Source organism: Sceloporus occidentalis, unplaced genomic scaffold (genome assembly GCF_023333645.1).
Source record: "Sceloporus occidentalis isolate IW3139 unplaced genomic scaffold, rSceOcc1.0.p SCAF_10, whole genome shotgun sequence".
NCBI classification, from domain to species: Eukaryota; Metazoa; Chordata; class Lepidosauria; order Squamata; family Phrynosomatidae; genus Sceloporus; species Sceloporus occidentalis.
Window position 1 is genome coordinate 4,881,929 of NW_028316990.1, and position 19,201 is coordinate 4,901,129.

General features: G+C 41.7%; 1 protein-coding gene across 1 annotated transcript; it reads right to left on the reverse strand.

The window, feature by feature from the left end:
- Nucleotides 1–12,830: 12,830 nt before the first annotated feature.
- On the reverse strand, nt 12,831–18,414 carry LOC149305759 (short-chain dehydrogenase/reductase family 42E member 1-like). Its single transcript, XM_089540923.1, has 3 exons — nt 18,353–18,414; nt 16,344–16,446; nt 12,831–14,059 (listed from the first exon to the last, which is right to left on the reverse strand). The coding sequence occupies exons 2-3, from the start codon at nt 16,409–16,411 to the stop codon at nt 12,937–12,939; spliced, it is 1,191 nt and encodes a 396-aa protein (XP_089397049.1). The 5' UTR covers nt 16,412–16,446; nt 18,353–18,414; the 3' UTR covers nt 12,831–12,936.
- Nucleotides 18,415–19,201: the final 787 nt, after the last annotated feature.

Consider the following 19,201-nt stretch of genomic DNA (forward strand, 5'->3'; position numbering starts at 1 on the left):
AAACTCCATTCACATGTAGCAACTCTCAAGCTGTGATCAGCTGGAATCAGAGGAGCACATCACGGCAAGCTGAAGAATGCAGCTGATGTGAGATAGAACTGCTGCCACACTGCCAAATTAATGCAGTTTGATGCCGCTTTAACTTCCATTGCTCAATGCTACGGAGCAATAATATCTGCAGTTTGTTGTGGCACCAAAGCTCTCTGAGAGAGAAGAGGCTAAATATCTCACCAAACTGCAAATCCTGGAATTCCATAGTACTGAGTCATGGCAGTTAAAGTGGCATCAAACTGGATTATTTCTGCAGTGCAGGTGCAGCCTAGAGAGCTGTCCAAGATGTTCTAGCTGTTTTGGAGATAGGATTCAAGTCCTTGGATAGTTGCTTCCAAGTTCAGACTGAGCCCCAGAGCAGAGTTGCAATGACCTGGAAGCCACCACAACTTGCTCCAAAATGGTCAACAAGTTAAAATTCATTAGCAGAATCAACCTTACACTGACATTATCTCTAAGAATATAAGTTTTAATCACCTGCATGATTTGTGTCTGCTCACAGGAGCAATAACACATTATGTAAAATCCTTTAAGACTTGTCTTAACACTTCACGAGAGAGCAGTTTTTAATTCGTCTGTATGATTAGGAGATGAGAGACACATCCCGAGCCCAAGCAATTTACTTTAATTTGTGTTCTTGCCGAGCAGAGTACACTTTCTGCCCAAGCAAGAGGGGGCATGACCTCAAGCATCTTGTTTGGATTCTTGGCTTTGAAAGCCTTGAAGTATAGCTGGCATTGCCCCCCCCCCGCCCCCGGTTTCCACTGTTAAAGAGTTAGCACCACTACAGAATGCAGGGCAACAGGGATGGAAGGAAAGCAATGTGGTCATAGCCTGGTGAACTTTGCATCCTGTTGTTATTTTAATCTGGTTGAAGGTCATCTTGGGTCCTATGTTGGGAGAAAGTTAGGACAAAAATAAACTAAACTAAGGGGCTGTGCAGACTAGCTATTAAGGCCAGCCTGGGAGAGGAGTTGGAGCATGGCGTCCACATGACATGTACCCATACTCTGCCTCCATGGCAGCGTGATGCCACATGCGCCACCACATAGCATGCAGCATCACGGCGCTCCTCTGGCACTGCCTCAACATGATGCAGCACCAAAGAAGTGCCATAAAACTATGGTGCCAGTGTTACAGCACCCTTTCCAGGGTGCAAAAAGGAGCCGCTTTTTGTTACTCTGTTTTGCGCCCTGGTGAAGACTGCAAACTGGATTATTTCTTCAGTGTAAGTGAAGAACTAAATTCTGTTTAGTTATAACTAGAGTTGCTCCATTAAGTCATGTGTTGACTTACCATTCAACAATTGCTGGGGCTAACCCATAGGATTCTAGCCATGGCATTTGCTTATCGGAAACGCAAAAGAGTGACTTTGCCCTCTACTGTATTGGACCATTTTGCAGTAACTTTGCTGCCATCGTGTGGCTTAGTCTTACTACTTGCATCCATTAGTAAACTTGATGACTATCTCCTTCTCAGACTTGCTTGCCTGTCTCTCACTCATCACTCAGTTAGAAACTAGAACAATAAAACAGATGACTTCCGGTGTGCCATGAACACATAAGAGTTTGCATTGCACTTATTCATTACATTTGTATCCTTTCTTTCCACTTGCAGTATCACTCAAGGTGCCTTAGTGCTGTGATGTGCCTCCACGCAAGCTTGTTTTCTGCAGCTCCAGAGAATAGGAGCTGGAGCTCTGGATTCAAACTACAGGAAAAGAGATTGCACCTCAACATGAGGAAGAACTTCCTAATAGTAAGAGCTGCTTAACAGTGGAAGATGCTGCCTTGGAGGGGTGGCGGCGTCTCCTTCTTTGGAGGGTTTTAAACAGAGGCTGGATGGCCATCTGTCGGAGGTGTTTTTATTGTGCATTCTTGCATGGCAAGGAGATGGACTGGGCAGCTCTTGTGGTCTCTTCCAACTCTGATTCTATGGGATTTATCACACAGGGAAAATCCCATGCAAAAACGGGATTTATAAGGTGGGGAAAACTCGCAAAAGCAAGTTGATTTTCACACACATTATTGTTAAACTGGTGTTATCCTGAACAGAAAGTAGACAAAAGCCACTCCTTTTTACTTTGGGGATTTTTGGAAAGTAAAAAGGAGCACCTTTTTTCTACTTTACATTTTGGTTAACATCACTTTAACAATGACATTGTGTGAAAATCAACCCACTTTTGTGATTGTTTTCTGATCGAAACCCCAATTTCTTCACGTATAATAAATTCCTCTGGTTCTAAAGTCATTTCTGACATATGGCCACCTGAGATGAACTGGGCAACTCTTTCAGCCTCAGAGGCTTGCAATGGCCAATCTCTTCTAAACAAATCTTGCCAGGAAAACCCTGTGATAGGTTCATTCTACGATCACTTTAAGTTGGAAATGACTTGAAGGCACACAACAACACCAACAACAACAACTTATCCTTGAAACTGTACTGCCTCTATTCCCACTAGAGATCCAGCATGGTGTAGTGGTTTCAGTGATGGATTATGACTCCATTTAGCCATGGATACCCATTGGGTGACCTTGGGTAAATCACACATCTCAGACCCAGAGAATCTCATGATAGGTTTACTGTAAGGAAACAACTTGAAGGCACAACAGCAGCAGCAGCAACAATGTATTTGCTGGAGAAACCAGGTGCTGCTCCCAATTCCCAGAGAGACAGAGAGAGAGGAAGGAAGGAAGGAAGGAAGGAAGGAAGGAAGGAAGGAAGGAAGGAAGGAAAGGGGGGGGGAGAGAAAAGAAAAACTCTTCTAGATAACAATGTAGCCTTGAGCCAGTAGATGTCACTATTGATCTTTCAATACTTAGCTTCCATACATTACCCAAAGAAAGAGGTCTACCAGCTTGTTCACATCACACTTTTCTCTGTTTTAATCCTTTTGCAGCTATGTTGTGTTGGCTTGCCCCAATTCATCTTTCCTTCTCTCTCTCAAAATCCCACAAGTAGGATGAGATTACACATATTATACATATTATACATATTACACATTGAGGGCTGCTGGACCTTGACTTTGACAAGAAAGACTCGGTCAACAGTTCCACAAAGATAGTATCAAGCAAATATTGGTCCCTGCCAAGTGAGCAGAAGCATCTGAGCATGGAAAACTTATTTTGGGGACTAGAAATAGCCACAATGGTTGAAAAAATCTCAAAATTATAGTCCCAAAAGTAACTTTTTCCAGCTTCAGGGAGGGAGCTTTATTGTGTCATTCACTTTACCTTTCACTGCGGTTAGCTTCAAACTGATGAACTGAATAACTCCTAAAGTATGAATTGCCATGAAATTATCAGTTTTGACAATCTCCTTCAAATCCCTAAGAAGAACAAGGAGCAGAACTGGCAATTTGCGTCAATAATGCATTTGAATTCCTCTGCAACTCTTGGCAAGCTAATCCTATTCAAAGATAACATTGCTTAAATATTATTTTAGAGTGGAAAATAAGGACTTTGGAGTTGAGGGAGAACTCTGTCTGCATATTTTCAAGGTGTTTGTGGAAGAAAATTGGAATCATACTCGAGAGAGAGTTTGACAGGGCTCAAGCTATTAAACCGCCACTCAAAGCCAGGGATTTATCTGAATTGTTTTGAGCACGATAGGTCTCAACTTGTCAGGGTTTTGGGATGTGAAACAAATTATGAAGTGGAGGAACAAAAGGAGGAGAGCACAAAGGTGGAAGCAGAAAGACCCTGGAAATAGTAAGGGAGTAGAGGAAGGAAGCTAATTTCTACATTTTGCTTGCAGGGCACAATCTGCTCTCTCATGTAGCACACAATGGTTGTACATCATTCTTTTATTGAATGGTGCAACTGTGTGTCTGCCAACTTATGCCTGCATATTGTCTCATGGTGCAATGAGGAATGCACAGAGGCTGTTTCTGCAATCTCCGGGAATAAATAAAGGACCTTCTAAGAATGCACAAACACATGGCTGGAATCTGTGGCTTAGTCCCAATTACAGTATACCCATTGGATCAATTGTTGAGTATGTGAGTCAATTTATGGGTAGATCTGGTAGATTCAAGGGCTCTACTCTAGTTGTTAGCCTCAGAATTTAGACCCCGTGTGAAATGGTTACACTTTTGGAACTAGAACTGTGCTATAATTCTGTAGTGCAATGTGAATTGGCTCCTGACCTTTCTCTAGCTATCAGATATGCAATACAGTTAAATGCATACTTTCTTTTAACTCAAGATGGTGGAGATTATCAGACAGGGGATTAAACATCCTTGTTCTATCCTTTTCCACGATCGTAAGATTTTCATACAACATTGTGCTTATCCGGATATTATCCCATTCAGAAAGCATGATTGACCACAATCGCCCAAAAGGCTTTCCAATGACATCATGCAGATCTAATCATTGAAGAAGTATTGCCTAGCATTTTGCATTAATGGGACTTTGTGTTAATGAAATGCCACTTCAATGAAGAGACAACAGCACTGCAATCTGAAAGCCTTTCGTGGGATCACAGTCAAAGATGGGATAAAGACAGGGGAGCAATCCCATTCTAATCCTGTCTCCATGTGATAATCTCCAATGTTTGACAGTTATTGAGCATATATTTATATGGTCAACAAACACACGACCTGAAGTGGGAAGCCTTAGAAACATAAATAATTGTAGGTAATACTGCTTGCAGGTTTTTTGTGTGATGTAGTCATTTGAGCGTTGGACTATGACTCTGGAGAACAGAGTTCAAATCCCTGCTGAGTCATGAAGTCCACTGGGTGACTCTGGGCAAGTCACACTCTCTCAGCCTCAGACGATGGCAATGACAAACCCTCTCTGAACAAATCTTGCCAAGAAAACCTCTTGATAGGCTCTGCTTAGAGTCCCCATAAGTCAGAAACAACTTGAAGGTGCACAACAACTCTTTGACTTTACATCGAAAATATGAATTTCTAAGCTGCCATACCAATGGTCAAATGTGATGTTATTATTTAGCGGTCAATCACATATAGATATTCTTGTGGCCATCCTCACATCCTCTCCAAATGACAAATATAATATATTATGTACTGTTATTAGTATTTACTACAACCAGACTATTTCTCCCAGCAAATAGAAAACCAGGTAGGATCAGTCTCATATTTTTCCATGTATAAACTGGCCTCTTTAAGAGCCATGAGACATTGTATAGTGATTCCTTTAATTTGTCAATAAAAACAGATGAAATAGTTCTTAAATCTATTTCAGCAAAGAAATTAAGAAAGTGAGAGGGAAGAGGTTCTCTTGTATGGCATGTAACAGTCAGAGCATTTACCAGATGATTTCAAACATCTATGTACTACACCGATGTACCTGGAAGACTCATTGAATTCCATAGAACTTACATCCAAGTCCTAATATAAGATTGCCTGTTAAAGACCTGCACCCCTGTTAAATACAATATCTTATTTTAAAACATCAGCAGTAAAAAACCTATCAGAAGTTTGGATATTTTAACCTGGGGGAATAGTGGGGAAAACCATGCCCTAGCTGGAGAAATCAATTGTTTTATTCATTAATTCAAGAACTTAAACACTGGTGCATACTTGAAGTTGTCGAAGGCATAAATACTGTGGTGAAGCAGCAACAGTTGGTTGAAATTTAGTGAGAGGGGAAAACGTAGCTCTTTTGGCAGTCTGTTTGTTGTTGGGATGGCATTGTTCCTTCCAGAAAGCCTTTTCATCATTTACAAATTGTGCAATGGAGGCTCCTGTTACGAAATGTAAATTGAAGGCCTTACGGTTCTCAGCTGTTGTGCAGCAAGGGAAATGTGATGTAATATAGCATATGTTTCCTGAGAAATTGCAGGAGGGAAGAAATTAAAAGCAAAGGGAGCTGAGGTGTGAAGGCTGACATGAGCCATAAGAATGCAGAGCTCTAATGTAAAAGCGTTCTCCAAATACATACAAAGCATAAGAAGAAGGAAAAGGAATAGAGATAACCAACCATTGATCCAATGCCCATCTATCTGGATCTTCTTTGTTGCTGTTATGTACAGTAGAATAGAGCCAGTGTGGTGTAGTGGTTTGAGTGTTGGACTATGATTCTGGAGACCAGGGTTCAAATCCTCACTCGACTGTGGAAGCCCACTGTGTCACCTTGGAGAAGTCGCACTTTCTCAGCCTTGGAAAAAGGCAACAGGGAACCCTCTCCGAACAAATTTTGCCAAGAAAACCTTGCGATAGATTCTCCACTTTAGGTCACTGTACGTCAGAAATTACTTCAAGACACAACCACAACAACCACCACAACACTAGGGATGCTCAAAGGGCGGTTGCTTTATTGATCCAAAAAGAGGACCTTTTGACTAATAAAACAACCATCCTGTGGGTTTCATTAGACCAGTGGTTCCTAACCATTGGTCTTCCAGATGTTTTGGAACACAGCTCAGTTGCCCATCCCAGTCTAGATACAGGAAAAATAGGCTGCATTTTGTTCAATGTTTTCAGTGGTTTATTTAATTCTCCTTTCTCTCTTAGGTTTCAGCCTCCCAGACCACAAAGTACAGCCCAAGATGGTATCACAACAGCCCTTGATCTGTGTGCTGGAAAGCTCTAGGATCTTTTCATGAATTTGTAGTGCACAGACGCAACACAGTCATCCATGTCTGAAATGTCTACCCAGCAGGAACCATAAAAGAGAGCATGGGCTTGACCATCTGCTCTGCGGCCTTCTCTCTTTTTAAATGTGAATTACCAATGCATTTATTATAATATAATGATGCCTTAATGAGAAACACATCTGAGATCTACTTGGACAGGAACCATATTATGAATGGGTTTCCAGATGGTACTGGGATGGAAGGTGCCCAGTGTGTAAAGTATAGAAATGTAACAGTATGTATGCCAAAAGTGGAGAGAAGAGAGACTGGCCTATACTGGGAGGTCTCTAGACAATTTGCAGTAAATCAATAAGCATCCAGTGTGTTGATAAGAATTGGGCATCTTCTCCAAAGTGGCTGATAGAAATGCTGTGTGGTTCCAAAAATTTGCAGAGCCAGCTATGTTGTAAAGAAAATGGGAAACACACACACACACACACACACACACACACACACACACATTTAAAGGAGGGTAAAATACTTAGCATGTACAACTTCTATGCAAATCGTGCCTTTACAGGTGCAACTGTAAAATTGCCTTCATGGTTTGTGCATATATTAATAACATTCATTATAAAGCTTTGAAGTTCAAGGCCTTTGAAGATGTAAAGTGATACATAAATTCAGTGTTCTTGAGCATCTCCTTTCATTTAAAGAAAAGGTGTATACATTCTCTGTGTGTATGGAAGCAGAAACATACAGCTGCTAGCGAAGTAATTTGTTTTCCCCTTCATCTAGAGGTATTGGCAATTTAATTTGTTTTTCCTGTTATCCAAGGATGGGGGAAGACAGTAACAAGGAATCCTGTTCTCCGAACTGTTCCCATTGGCATACTGCATCCACCATCAGATGGAAAATGATATTAATTTTATGCTTGCATACACAGGGAGGACCAAGAGGAAAAGATAGGATCTTGGGGAAGGTGACCAGGGGTGAACAACTGAGACAAGCTCTGGTTTCTCAAAGGAGAAAGCAAGTAGGTCATTGGTGGACAATGGGACCGAAGAAAATGTGACCCCAGCCCAATGTGGCCCCCAGGTGCCTGCAATCCCAAGGTTGCTAGCCTCCCTACCAAAAACAGGGAAAAGGCCATTTTGGTTTGAAAAGTGTTCCAAATTGCCACCAAAATGTGGTAGCTTGAGTCCTTTCCTCCCATTACCTCTCCATCCTATGTGAAAAATTGCTTATTTTTAGGTTGAATCACAGAACAAAATGTGACATCCCATCCCTTCCTATTAGGCAAATAGGCCTAATGTGGAAGTAGGATGACCCCAACCCGGACATATAAGATGGAGCTGGTTCATTGACATGTTTTCAGCAAGGTTGCAAGAAGTAGATGCTCCCATGCTAAAGAGGTTGACATGCATCTGTGAACAAATCCCTAATCCCCCTGGACAGGGATTTAAGATAAAAGCAATATATTTTTGAAGAGACACACAACTCCTTCTTTTCATACTGTTCAGGAAAAGAAACAGTTTCAACTACTTTCTAAACAATTTAAGCCTGTGCACACGAACACAGTGTGTATGTTAGCAGCAGCATTGATGAACTCGGTCTCCTTGGATTTTGCTAATTCTGTGACTGATTAAACAGCTGCTTCCAATTCAAGATGAATCCGTCTCCTTATTTAAGGTTTAAAAATATCAAAGCCTACTCTTCGTGGCTTTCAAGGTGTTTGGGGGGGAAAGAAAGAATACACTTCAAATGGCAGCGTTTCCTAGTTTTATCAATTTCCACTTGCAGCTGTGCGCCCAACTTCAATCGCTCTCTTCTGCCTCCCCACTTTTTAAAAACAGATCCTTTCAAACCACGCTCCAGATAATTTATATTTAGCACTAAATAGAATGCAGAATTTCGGAAACATTTCTCACAACTATTTGAGTTGAAATAATTGCTATATTCAGGAATATTACCTGAATCCAGGGAAGATGGCCAAAAAGGCTAAAGGTAAATGAGCTCACACCACAGCAAGGGGAATGTCTTACGTTTTCTGTCCCTCCCCAGAAATGTGCAAGGTGAATGGAGTTGTATTTCACCTCTCCGTTTTTTTGGGGCCAGCAGTTTCATTTTCTGAAATGAAACTGTTTGCCGGGATCATACAAACAGAATGGCTGGTTCTACCAAATTGTTGTTGATATATAGAGATCTTGTGGCACCTTTGAGACTAACTGAAAGAAAGAAATATGCTGCCAATTTCCTTCTTTCAGTTAGTCTCAAAGGTGCTGCAAGATCTCTCTACATACTGATGCTACGTACTAACATGGCTACATCTACTACCGTGTGTGTGTGTGTGTGTGTGTGTGTGTGTGTGTGTGTGTGTATCTCAGAAATCTTGAAGAACAGTTGATAGCCACTTCCCAGGATCAAGAAAATTGATTTTCTGATGCTGCAGTAATTTCCCTAACAAAGCTGGGTGACTAAGCACTAAGGGCCCGAAGAGACAGGCCAAAAGAAAGCTGCTTTGGGTCACTTTGGAGGTATGCTGTTTAAATGGCACACACATTTTAAGAGGCCAGAAGCTGTGCCAAAGCTGCGCTCCAGTCCTTAGGACTGGAGCGTGGCTTTGGCGCGGCTTCTGGGCTCTTAGGATGCATGCATCATTAAATAGCATACCTCCAAAGTGACCCAAAGCAGCTTTCTTTTGGCCTACCTCTTCGGGCCCTAAACCACAAGCAGTCAGATATTGGATTGCAACTAATATCAGTCCTTAAACTGGTCCAGTCAATGGCGAAGAAAGGTTGCAGTTGTAGTCCATCAGCCAGCAGAGGTCCACACTTGGTTCATCCCAGGTTAAAAACCTATATTAGTCCTACCTAGAGTAGATCTGTTTGAATGGAGATGCTAGTCACCACTAACTTAAGTCCCATTTATTTCAATGAATCTACCTAGAGTGTTAGATTTAGCCGTAGACTTGGATGCCATTTTGATTTCACTGTGCTTCATGGCAAGACACAAAGTGGGCAGCCACTGTAAAAAACTAAAATCGTAGCAAGACTTAAGCAAGGGATGGGAGGAGAAGAAAGGAAAGCCCAGAGAGTGAGTTCGAGCCCCTGCCGTTGCCAGCACCGATGCTTTTCCAGAGTTTAGCAAAATTACTTTTTTTCGGGTGGGATGGCCATCTGGCATGGAGGATTCTCAGATTTGAAAGGTCTTCTCCCCACCTCCCAAGTAACTTTTGCAACCTCTGCTTTTCACTCTCCTCTTGAGGCCTTGAGTAACTAACTGGAGTGATCAGGAAGGAAAGAAACAAATCAGACTTTTCCCAAATAATTGCAAATCTTCTTGCAGAAGCTTTTTACAGGAGACTCTGAGTATGGAATTTAATGTTATCAATATAGAGGCTCATTCAAAACATAAAACCACGGCTCCCCAGGTTATACATTTAAAGTCTGTTAGCCATTTCCTCCTGGTGCTATAATGCCGTAGATGTGAAAGCGCGGGAAGAGCGGTCCATAACTGCTGTTCCACAATGATTCATCGAAATGTTACAATCTGCATCCCTTTTGGCTCGCACGGCAGAGTCCAAGGTTTCATTTTATTTTTCCCCCACACACATTTTTAGAGAGAACATTACAAGCAAGGGAGCATGAAATAAGCATGAAAGCAGACGTATTTTGCAAGAAGAATGTCAGGAAGAAAATTTTGAAGCTGCAAGTTGTTGAAAGAATGATTACTGATTCCCCCCCCCCCCCCATAGGCTTTAAGCAAGGAGCAGGTGCTTTTATAATTAAACAACAACAAAGCCATAAACCCTTTAATATTCTCCCAAATACATGGTTCCAGTAAATGTTAGATATTGCATCACTGCAAGTGCCCTTATATATATATAAAATGCCCAGATGGTCATGAACATAACAGACACCTTCCACTGTAACTCCCCAAAGTTGATGTTTAATGCTGCATTGCCTTTGAAATGGAAGATTCTATGTCAAAAAGGTGGAGAACTTCAATCTCAAAGATGAATCTGGCCTTCCTAATGTTAGGAAGGCCCTTTGTGATCACCCACCAAGTGGTCATACATTGTTTCCCACGATACCGTCCTTGGGTGGCATTCCATCTTTGGGATGGATTTTAACCCATGCCCTAGGGGTTAGTTTGGGAGCCACTATGGTCTGAGTGTTGGACTAGGGCTGCATCCACACTGCAGATCTAATCCAGTTTGACACCACTTTAACTGCCATGGCTCAGTGCTATGGAATCCTTGGAATTGTACTTTTGTGAGACATTTAGCCTTCTCCATCTGGTGCCACAACAAACTACAGTTCCCAGAATTCCATAGCCTGAGTCATGGCAGTTAACGTGGTGTCAAGATGGGTTATTTCTACAGTCTGGATGCAGCCTAGATTTCTGGAGGACCAGGGTTTGAATCCTCATTCGGCCATAGAGATCTACTTGATCACCTTGAGCATACTCTAAGCCTTAGAAGGAGGCAATGGCAAACCTTCTCTGAACAAATCTTCCCATGAAAACCCTATGATAGTGTCACCATAAGTCAAAAATGACTTGAAGGCCTACAGCAAGATGCTAAATTGCTGACATGGAGAGGTTTTTAGTAAATGATGTTGTACATTTGGTCAATTCCCTTTTGCCTTTGGCCATGTCCTCCTCTGGAATGTGTCTCCCAAGAACTTCTCTGAAATTTGAATTCATAGCTTTAAAAGTTTCCTCATGCTTTGCTATATTATCACCATGAGTAATAGAATGACCCATGGATTTATTTAATCTCCCCCCTTTCTATTAAGGTTGGCAGCCATTGCCACCTCTTATTAAGGGGTGTAACATAATGTAACTGTTTGCAATGTGGCAAAGAACTTTTTATCTCCCCAACTGGCCTACCATTCAGTTTTACAGAACTATAGAGCAGGTCAGGAACTCAAGAGTCATATAATCCATCCCTCTTACCATGACAAAATCCACAGCTAAAATAGATTACACAGGTTAGATGGCATCTAACCTTGAGGGTTTCTTTTGGATGACACTGAGTTCTAAACTTATGAGAAGTGAAGAAAAAATAATTCTATCAATTTACTTTCTTCATATCATTCATCATTTTATATCTCTCTATTGCCACTGCTTCTTAGATCTCCAACATCCCTCAACTTTGATAGCTCTCAGCTACCATCCATATAATGTGTGGATTCATGTGGTTTTTCAAAAAGTGTTTATTTTTCTAAACTCAGCTGACTTTTCTGTTGATGCCAAGATGAACAAGCAAGAATTCACGAGGAAGGCAATGTGTGTTCAGAACATAAAACCACCCTGTGTTTCAAAATCCTCAATAAGCCATTTTTGTCCTGTTTTCAGATGTTACTTTTGAACTAGGGACTGAGAAGACTTCTACAATCAAGGCCAGGGATGGACGTTTTGGAAATACTAGGTTTAGAACAGTCTAGGGTTTCTGGCAATCATGGGGACAGGTGGGCATGAGAAAAAGAAGAAGCCGGGGCATCCTAAAGCAGGGAAGGGAATGATATGGCCTTCAAAATGTTTCTAGACTCCAACTCCCAATATTCCTTACCATTGGTTATGTTGACTAAAGCTGATGGGAACATCTGGAGGGCCACATCATTCCCATCCCAACCCTAATAGACCTGAAGCAAGAGTAAAGTATGTATAGTCCCCTTGGAAATGTCGCTTTCCAAACGCTTGAAAATGTTATGTCTTTCAACCACAGCTTCCAAAATCCCATAGCAAGTGCGGATACGCCAGCTGGGGGATTCTGGGAGATGTGGTCCATTAAAGTAATGTTTGCAAGCTGTGTGAGTCTCCAGCTCCCAAAAGCCCAAACCAGAATGGTCAAAGATCAAGGATGATGGGAAGTGCATCACAATATCTGGAGACCTGTAGGCTGTGTTCACCTCTGATCTCAACGAAGACTCAGTACAATTGGTTCAAAACTTGTTCCAAAGGAATTCAAGCATTCCTCTCCATATTGTTATGTTCACACTGAACCATGGGTAAGATTAATAAAAAATTAAACAATCCACTATTTGTCCATCTGTAATAACACCTAAATCCACTACCAGAGGCACTGGTACTGGTCCCAAAAGTTTACAAATGGTCCCGAGCAAGCATTGGGGAAAAAAGAGAGAACAAGCCATCACTCAGCCTGTTAGATGTTTCTTCCAGTTTCTTTTTGCAGAGGATTCTGGAAAGAAGGAGGACGTAAGGTCAGCATAACAGGACAAACCCTCACTGCCTGCTTTCAGGGGTAAAAGAGGATGCATAGCTGTTATATTTTTATTTTAGCACCATCAGAAAGACACAACAAAGTATGTGATGTTAGTATCTAGGCATCCTGTTAGAGGCTCTCACTGCACTTGGGAACCATGAAAGAACCACCACCACAAATAACAGTATCAGTGCTGCATCCCTAAAGAAACATTTTGCAGTGTACCCAGTCATTTTCTGTCCATGGCCGTGAGATTTGAACCACTCAACCACTTCGTCGAGGTTATACCTCTGGGGTTCATATCCCAGCTCCCTCTTGGCTTTTTCCAAGCTGAAGTAATGGGTCACACCAGTCTTGTAAACCTCTGTGCGAGTGAGGAGGGGCTGGAAGTTATACAAACGCCCCACTATGAAATGAACCATTTCGGTAAGAAATGCAAAGAAGTAAATCAGTGAAAGAGGGAGGCAGAGTGATGGGAATGTGTAGCCCAAGCCTTCCACCAAAGGACGGAAAAAAACAAAGTTGTTGACCGGCCTACCATCAGAAATGAAGTAAGCCTGACCAGCTGCCTGATGGCCCTTGTTGGTTCCTAGAGCTTCCGCAGCTAAAACGTGAGCCTGTACCAGGTTATCTACATGCACAAAGTCTACCCGACTGCCAGGATCTCCGTACACAAACCGAAACCACCCCCGTTCAATGTAGCTAACAATCCTGGGAAGATGTCTCTGTTCTCCAGGTCCATAGATACCAGCAGGCCTCAAGGCACATGTTCTCAGGACTCCTCGACCTTTCCCAAGTTGCATCCCATTTGCTTCCAGAACTTTCATCTCAGCCAAGGCTTTGGTTCTGGAATAATGGTCTGGGTGGAGATGGAGAGGCAAATATGGCAAAGACTCATCCCCATTTTCTATGACCTGACCTCCAAAGACCACATTGTATGTGCTGGTGTAAACAAGCCGTGAGACTCCCATCTTCAGGCAAGCCTGGATGACATTTTCGGTTCCTTTCACATTCACATCTTCTATACGTTTCTGGTTGAGCTGCTCTCGGCCAGACATCCCATAAGATGCAATGTGGAAGACGCAGGTCACCCCTCGGAGAGCCTCTTCTACTTCTGATGTGATGCGAACGTCACCTTGCATGAATCTCACTCCTGTGGGAATCTGTTGGATGGGTGCTGAGACATCAAACAGAATCACATCCACATCCTTCTTGGAAAGGGCACAACCTAGACTAGAATGTGACAGATAAGACATATGGGAGGTCAGGATTCTTATAGAAAGGATGCTGTTTGTAGGCTGGGGGACACCAGTAACAATGTGACATCTGTACAAGAAAAGTGGGAAGGAAGGATTCTAGCAGTCCCTTAGGTCTATTTATACTGTAGAAATTATTCAGTTTCATACCATTTAAGGTACTGTAGCTTCATCCTATGGAATTCTGGGATCTGCAGTTTAACAAGGTCTTAAGCTTTCTCTGCCAAGAGTGTTGGTGCCTCATAAAATGGCAAATCCCAGGATTTTGTGGGATGGGGCCCTGGTAGGGTCATGCCACTTTATTTCTACAGTGTAGACACAACCATTGAAAACTTAGCCTAAATTCTACTGTTAATCCAAACTAGAGTAAACCCTTCTAAACCGCTGGATTTACCTACATGTTGACTCGTCGTTCAACAATTGGTTCAGTGGGTCCACACTAGTTGGGACTAATCAATAATCCAAGCTTTTGTGGATTTCAATCCACTTTGGTAGAAATGGACAGAAAGCCACCAAAAGCTCATGATATGTGTGTGTGTGTGTAGGTGCTACTAGATTCCTTTTTTCCTGCCTTCTTTCTTGCTTGAAACAGACTAATTCATCTATCTCTTTGAAAACTGATGTTTGACAACTGAACCCTAATATACCAATAACTCTTATCAATTCAAGCAGTGATAACGATCAGGCTCCAAATCTCAAAAACTGAGCATCCATGGGCCTCCAGATACTGCTGTACTCCAACTTCCATAATCCCTGACCATTGGCTTTACTGGTTGGGGCTAATGGCAGTTAGAGTTATCTGGAAGACCATGGTTTACCACTGTTACTTTAAGCTAGGGTATTCCTGCATGGCAGGGTGTTGGACTGGATGGTCCTTGTGGACATAGAATTGGAAAACTCAAAGATTCTAGGAGTGAGGAATGTTTGGCATTCCTTATGTTTTCAACTGCATCTCTCACAGCCTCATGCCATTAACTATCTCTTATTTAATTAAAAAAATTGCCTCACTAAAGCTACAGTTTGCAAAGGGATCTTGCAGCACCTTTAACTGTATGAGAGAAGCTGTAGCATGAGCTTTCATAGACCCAGTCTATTTCCTCTATGCATCTGAGGGAGTAGACTGAGCCTACGAAAGCTTATGTTAACAACTTCTTTTACACAGTTAGTTTCAAAGGTGCTGCAAGATCCCTTTGCATACTGATATTCCAGATTAATATGGCTATGTTTCTAAAGCAATAGTAAATCTCCTCGGAATAAATATTTCCAAGAAAATCATATAACAAAGCCTCCATTAGTGGGGCTCAACTTGAAGACAGGCACCAACAACAGTGTTTCTACACTAGAAAATTTTGCTTCAGTGCATTGCTGGGTGAAATTCAGACCTAATTCAATTCATGTGAAGCCAGATATTTTTGTTAGTTCTGCAGTAACGTTAATATGGGTTGAGTATCCCTTATCCAAATTGCTTGGGATTAGACTTGTTTCGGATTCTGGAGTATTTGCATATACAGTGCGCCCGCGTCATACATGGGTGTGCTTTATGCATCTTTCAGCATACGCTGGAAGCCACGCGGGGAGAAGGGGTGAGGGGCAGCGCATCCCATAGGGACAAATGGGGCGCGTGCTCATCGTGTGCATGCGCTGCCGCACCACTACATGCATGAGCCCCATTCATTTAAATGGGGCTCGAGCATAGGTGGTATTTGCTTTACGCGAGGGAGTCCAGAACAGATCCCCCGCGTAAAGTAAGGGTGCACTGTACATAATGAATTATGTGGGAGATGGGACCCATGTTTAAACATGAAATTCATTTGTGCTTCATATACACCTTATATGCATAGCTTGAAGGCAATTTTATACAGCCTTTTAAATAATTTTGGGCATGAATGTGTGATGTTTGATGTGATGTGATCTGCTTTTATATTTGATGTTTTTAATTTGTCTTTTCTTTTCTTTTCTACACGGTAATTTTATCTATTTCTCTATTTAATTGTTATTATCTTAGAGTGTACGCCTTGGGCAGGCTTTTATATACTCCTTAATTTTACCGACTTTGTACAGCACTGTGTATAATTACAGCGCTCTAGAAATAAAGTTTAATAATAATAATAATAATAATAATAATGAAACAAAGTTTGTGCACAGTGGACCACCGAAAAGCAAAGATGTAACTTTCTCAGCCGCCCATGAAAAAAGTTTTGGATTTTAGAGCATTTTGGATTGTCAGATAAGGTACTCAATGTCATGCAAAAAGCACTAACCGGAATCCAAAATAACCACCTCCTCCTGTGATAAGAACGGTTTCTTTGATGCAATTTTCTTTATCCATGTTTTGCCCTCTGTCACTGTCTTAAGCAAACAAACCTATAAATGAAGAGAATTCATTATATAACAATTTATCCGCTGAGCACAACCAACAGCCTATGAATAATAAAGTATGTGTCACACAATTTGTATATTTATTAAAGTGCTAATACCGCACCTTGTAGCTAGGTGTCTGATGGTTTAGGTACACACAATAACAGAGACAATGATAAAAGAATTTAAAGAATGCAAATAGGACCAAATGTGAACAGAAATCTACAAGGGCACTAAACCAAAGTCAAGGCTTACTTGCTGGGTCCCAAAAGCTTGAGTGAAGACGGCCAGGTTTTAACTTGGTGCTGACATGGGGTATGCATTGGTGCCAATTCGACTTGTATGGTGGGGTGAAATCTGTCTACGGTGCCACAGCAGAGAAGGCCCAATTTAGTTTTGAATCTCTGATGGATCCAGACTTCCCAGTGCTAGGTATATGAATATATGGATGTATATATAACAATATATAACCAACTCATTTGAGATGTCGTGCTGGAGAAGAGCGCTGAAGATGCCATGGATAGCAAAGAAGACAAACAAATAGGTCCTAGAACAGATCAAACTGGAATTCTCCTGGGAAGCCAGGATGACCAAACTGAGACTATTGTACTTTGGACACATCATGAGAAGATATGAATCACTAGAAAAGACAATGATGCTAGGAAAGGTAGAGGGCAGTAAAAACAGAGGAAGACCACCAGAAGGTTAGACTTGATCAGGGAAGCCATGATCCTGAGCCTATGAGAAATGAATCTTGGAGATGTCTCATCCACAGGGTCACCATGAGCCAAAGTTGACTCGAGGACAGTTAACAAAAGACAACAAATATAACAATTGCTTTTCCAGATTAGTCCAAAGTCACATCTAGTCCAGCATTCTGTCCCCAGAAGCAACCAACAAAGGCCTCCAGAAGCTCACAAACAGGGTCCAAAGGCCTGCTATTTTGTCGTTTATACAAAGGGCAAACTCAGTCCATGAATCCTGGTCTGAAGGTAATCAAAACAGGCCCATCCCTGGACAAGACATACATTTAGAAAAGCTTCAGAGAAGCAAAGATCCTCCCAGGATACATTCCTTTATTATATATATATATATATATATATATATATATATATAGTATGTAACATTCCCATTAATTTAATATATGTATTAATCTCTATTGTTCTTTTTAGAGTGTACACCACTGGCATGTCTTTATTTTATTTGATCGTATGTCCAGCGCTTTGTAAACCTACAGCGCTTTATAAATAAATCTTAATAATAATAATAATAATAAATGTGACATTGGGACTTAAATAAAAATAAAGATTAATCAATCCCTAGTCCACTGAGGAAAAGCAGCACCCCAACACTAGCTTTGTCCCACAGACATATCTCAGTGCTATGTTTAATCCCACAGGACCTGAATTTAAGATTTTAGCCTGATGCTGCATCTGCACTGCAGAATTAACGCAGTTTGACACCGCTTCAACTGACAGGGCTCCATGCTACGGAATCCTGGGATTTGTAGTTCTCTCTCAGCCTCAGGGGATGGCAATGGCAAACCCCCTTTGAAAAAAACTTGCCAAGAAAACCTTTAGGGTCGCCCTAGGATCAGAAAGGATTTTAAGGCACTATAACAATAACTGGTGACTCCCAGCTAGAAAAATCTAGTGCTTCTCAAAACTACAAATCCCAAGATCCCAGAGCATGCAATTATATCAATTGAAGTGTAGTCTTAGCAGCATCATTGTGTTGTGCGAACCCCTCTCCTCTTTGTGGGGTTTAGTTATTGCAAAATCCATCATGCATGGCTTGGAGAGGGGTCCCAAGGAGCGGACCGTGGTGAAAACTGAGGCTGGACCTTACAGCACAAAAAGCTGCTGTTTCCAATGGAGAAAGGCTTCCCCTTCCTCCCAGGCTTGCAACTTACCCCGAAACTGGCAAATGATCTCCACCCAGGGCAAAAAGTATTGCACAAGTAGTTTTTCCACCCTTGCAGCTTGCAATGCTCCCGCCCCATGGCCCCATGCTTTGCTCCTCCTATGTGGGCAAGGCATCTCCATGCTCTGCATGCCTCCATGCAAACTCCTCTTTGCAAACAAGATGCCTCCCTTTGCATTAAGAATGATAGCTGAATGCAAGAGCTTCAGCTCCCCTTTCCTCCTTCCCAGCCCCTGGGACCCTAAAAGCCAAGCAGGCAACAGAGAACAACACAAAGCCTCTTTATTGCAATCAGCAACATTTTCAGTCCTCGCTGGGCTTCCGTAGCAGCAACATGGCGCCATCCATAGGGTTACTGGCTGCTTTTTCCGTACACTCAGCTGTAGGGTCCTGGGATGGAATTTTCCGTACAACAAAATGGCGGACTCCAGGGTCTTGGCGCTGTCCAGCAATTTTGGTGCTGAAAGCAAAAGGTTGGCTCTCCATTTTTTAAGCTGGATTTTAAGGCTGCTACTTTTTCTGTACCATCTGCATCTTTAAAAGCAAAACTCCTTCTGGAATCAATAGAACTTCTTCCTTGGGGAAAGTTAATTATTATTATTATTATTATTTATTTATTTATATGCCGCCTCTCTACCAGGATTGAGGCGGCTTACAAAGCAAAGCAAAGCAAAAAGCAAAAAATTAAAATACATATAATACAAGTTGATTCCCCCCCCCATTTTTTCCTCCCTCCTTTAAACATATAAAAATCCCCCGCATAATAAAATTAATGACAATTAAAACATTACAGTTTCAATTTAAATAATTTAAATAATCAGTTTAAGTTGGTTTGGGG

Excerpts from the sequence above, each read along its gene's own strand:
- LOC149305759 (XM_089540923.1), bottom strand. The coding sequence starts at position 16,411 with ATGGATAAAGAAAATTGCATCAAAGAAACCGTTCTTATCACAGGAGGA. Across the intron at positions 14,060-16,343 it reads GGTGGTTATTTTGGATTCCG|TCTAGGTTGTGCCCTTTCCA; the intron begins GTTAGTGCTTTT and ends GTCACATTCTAG.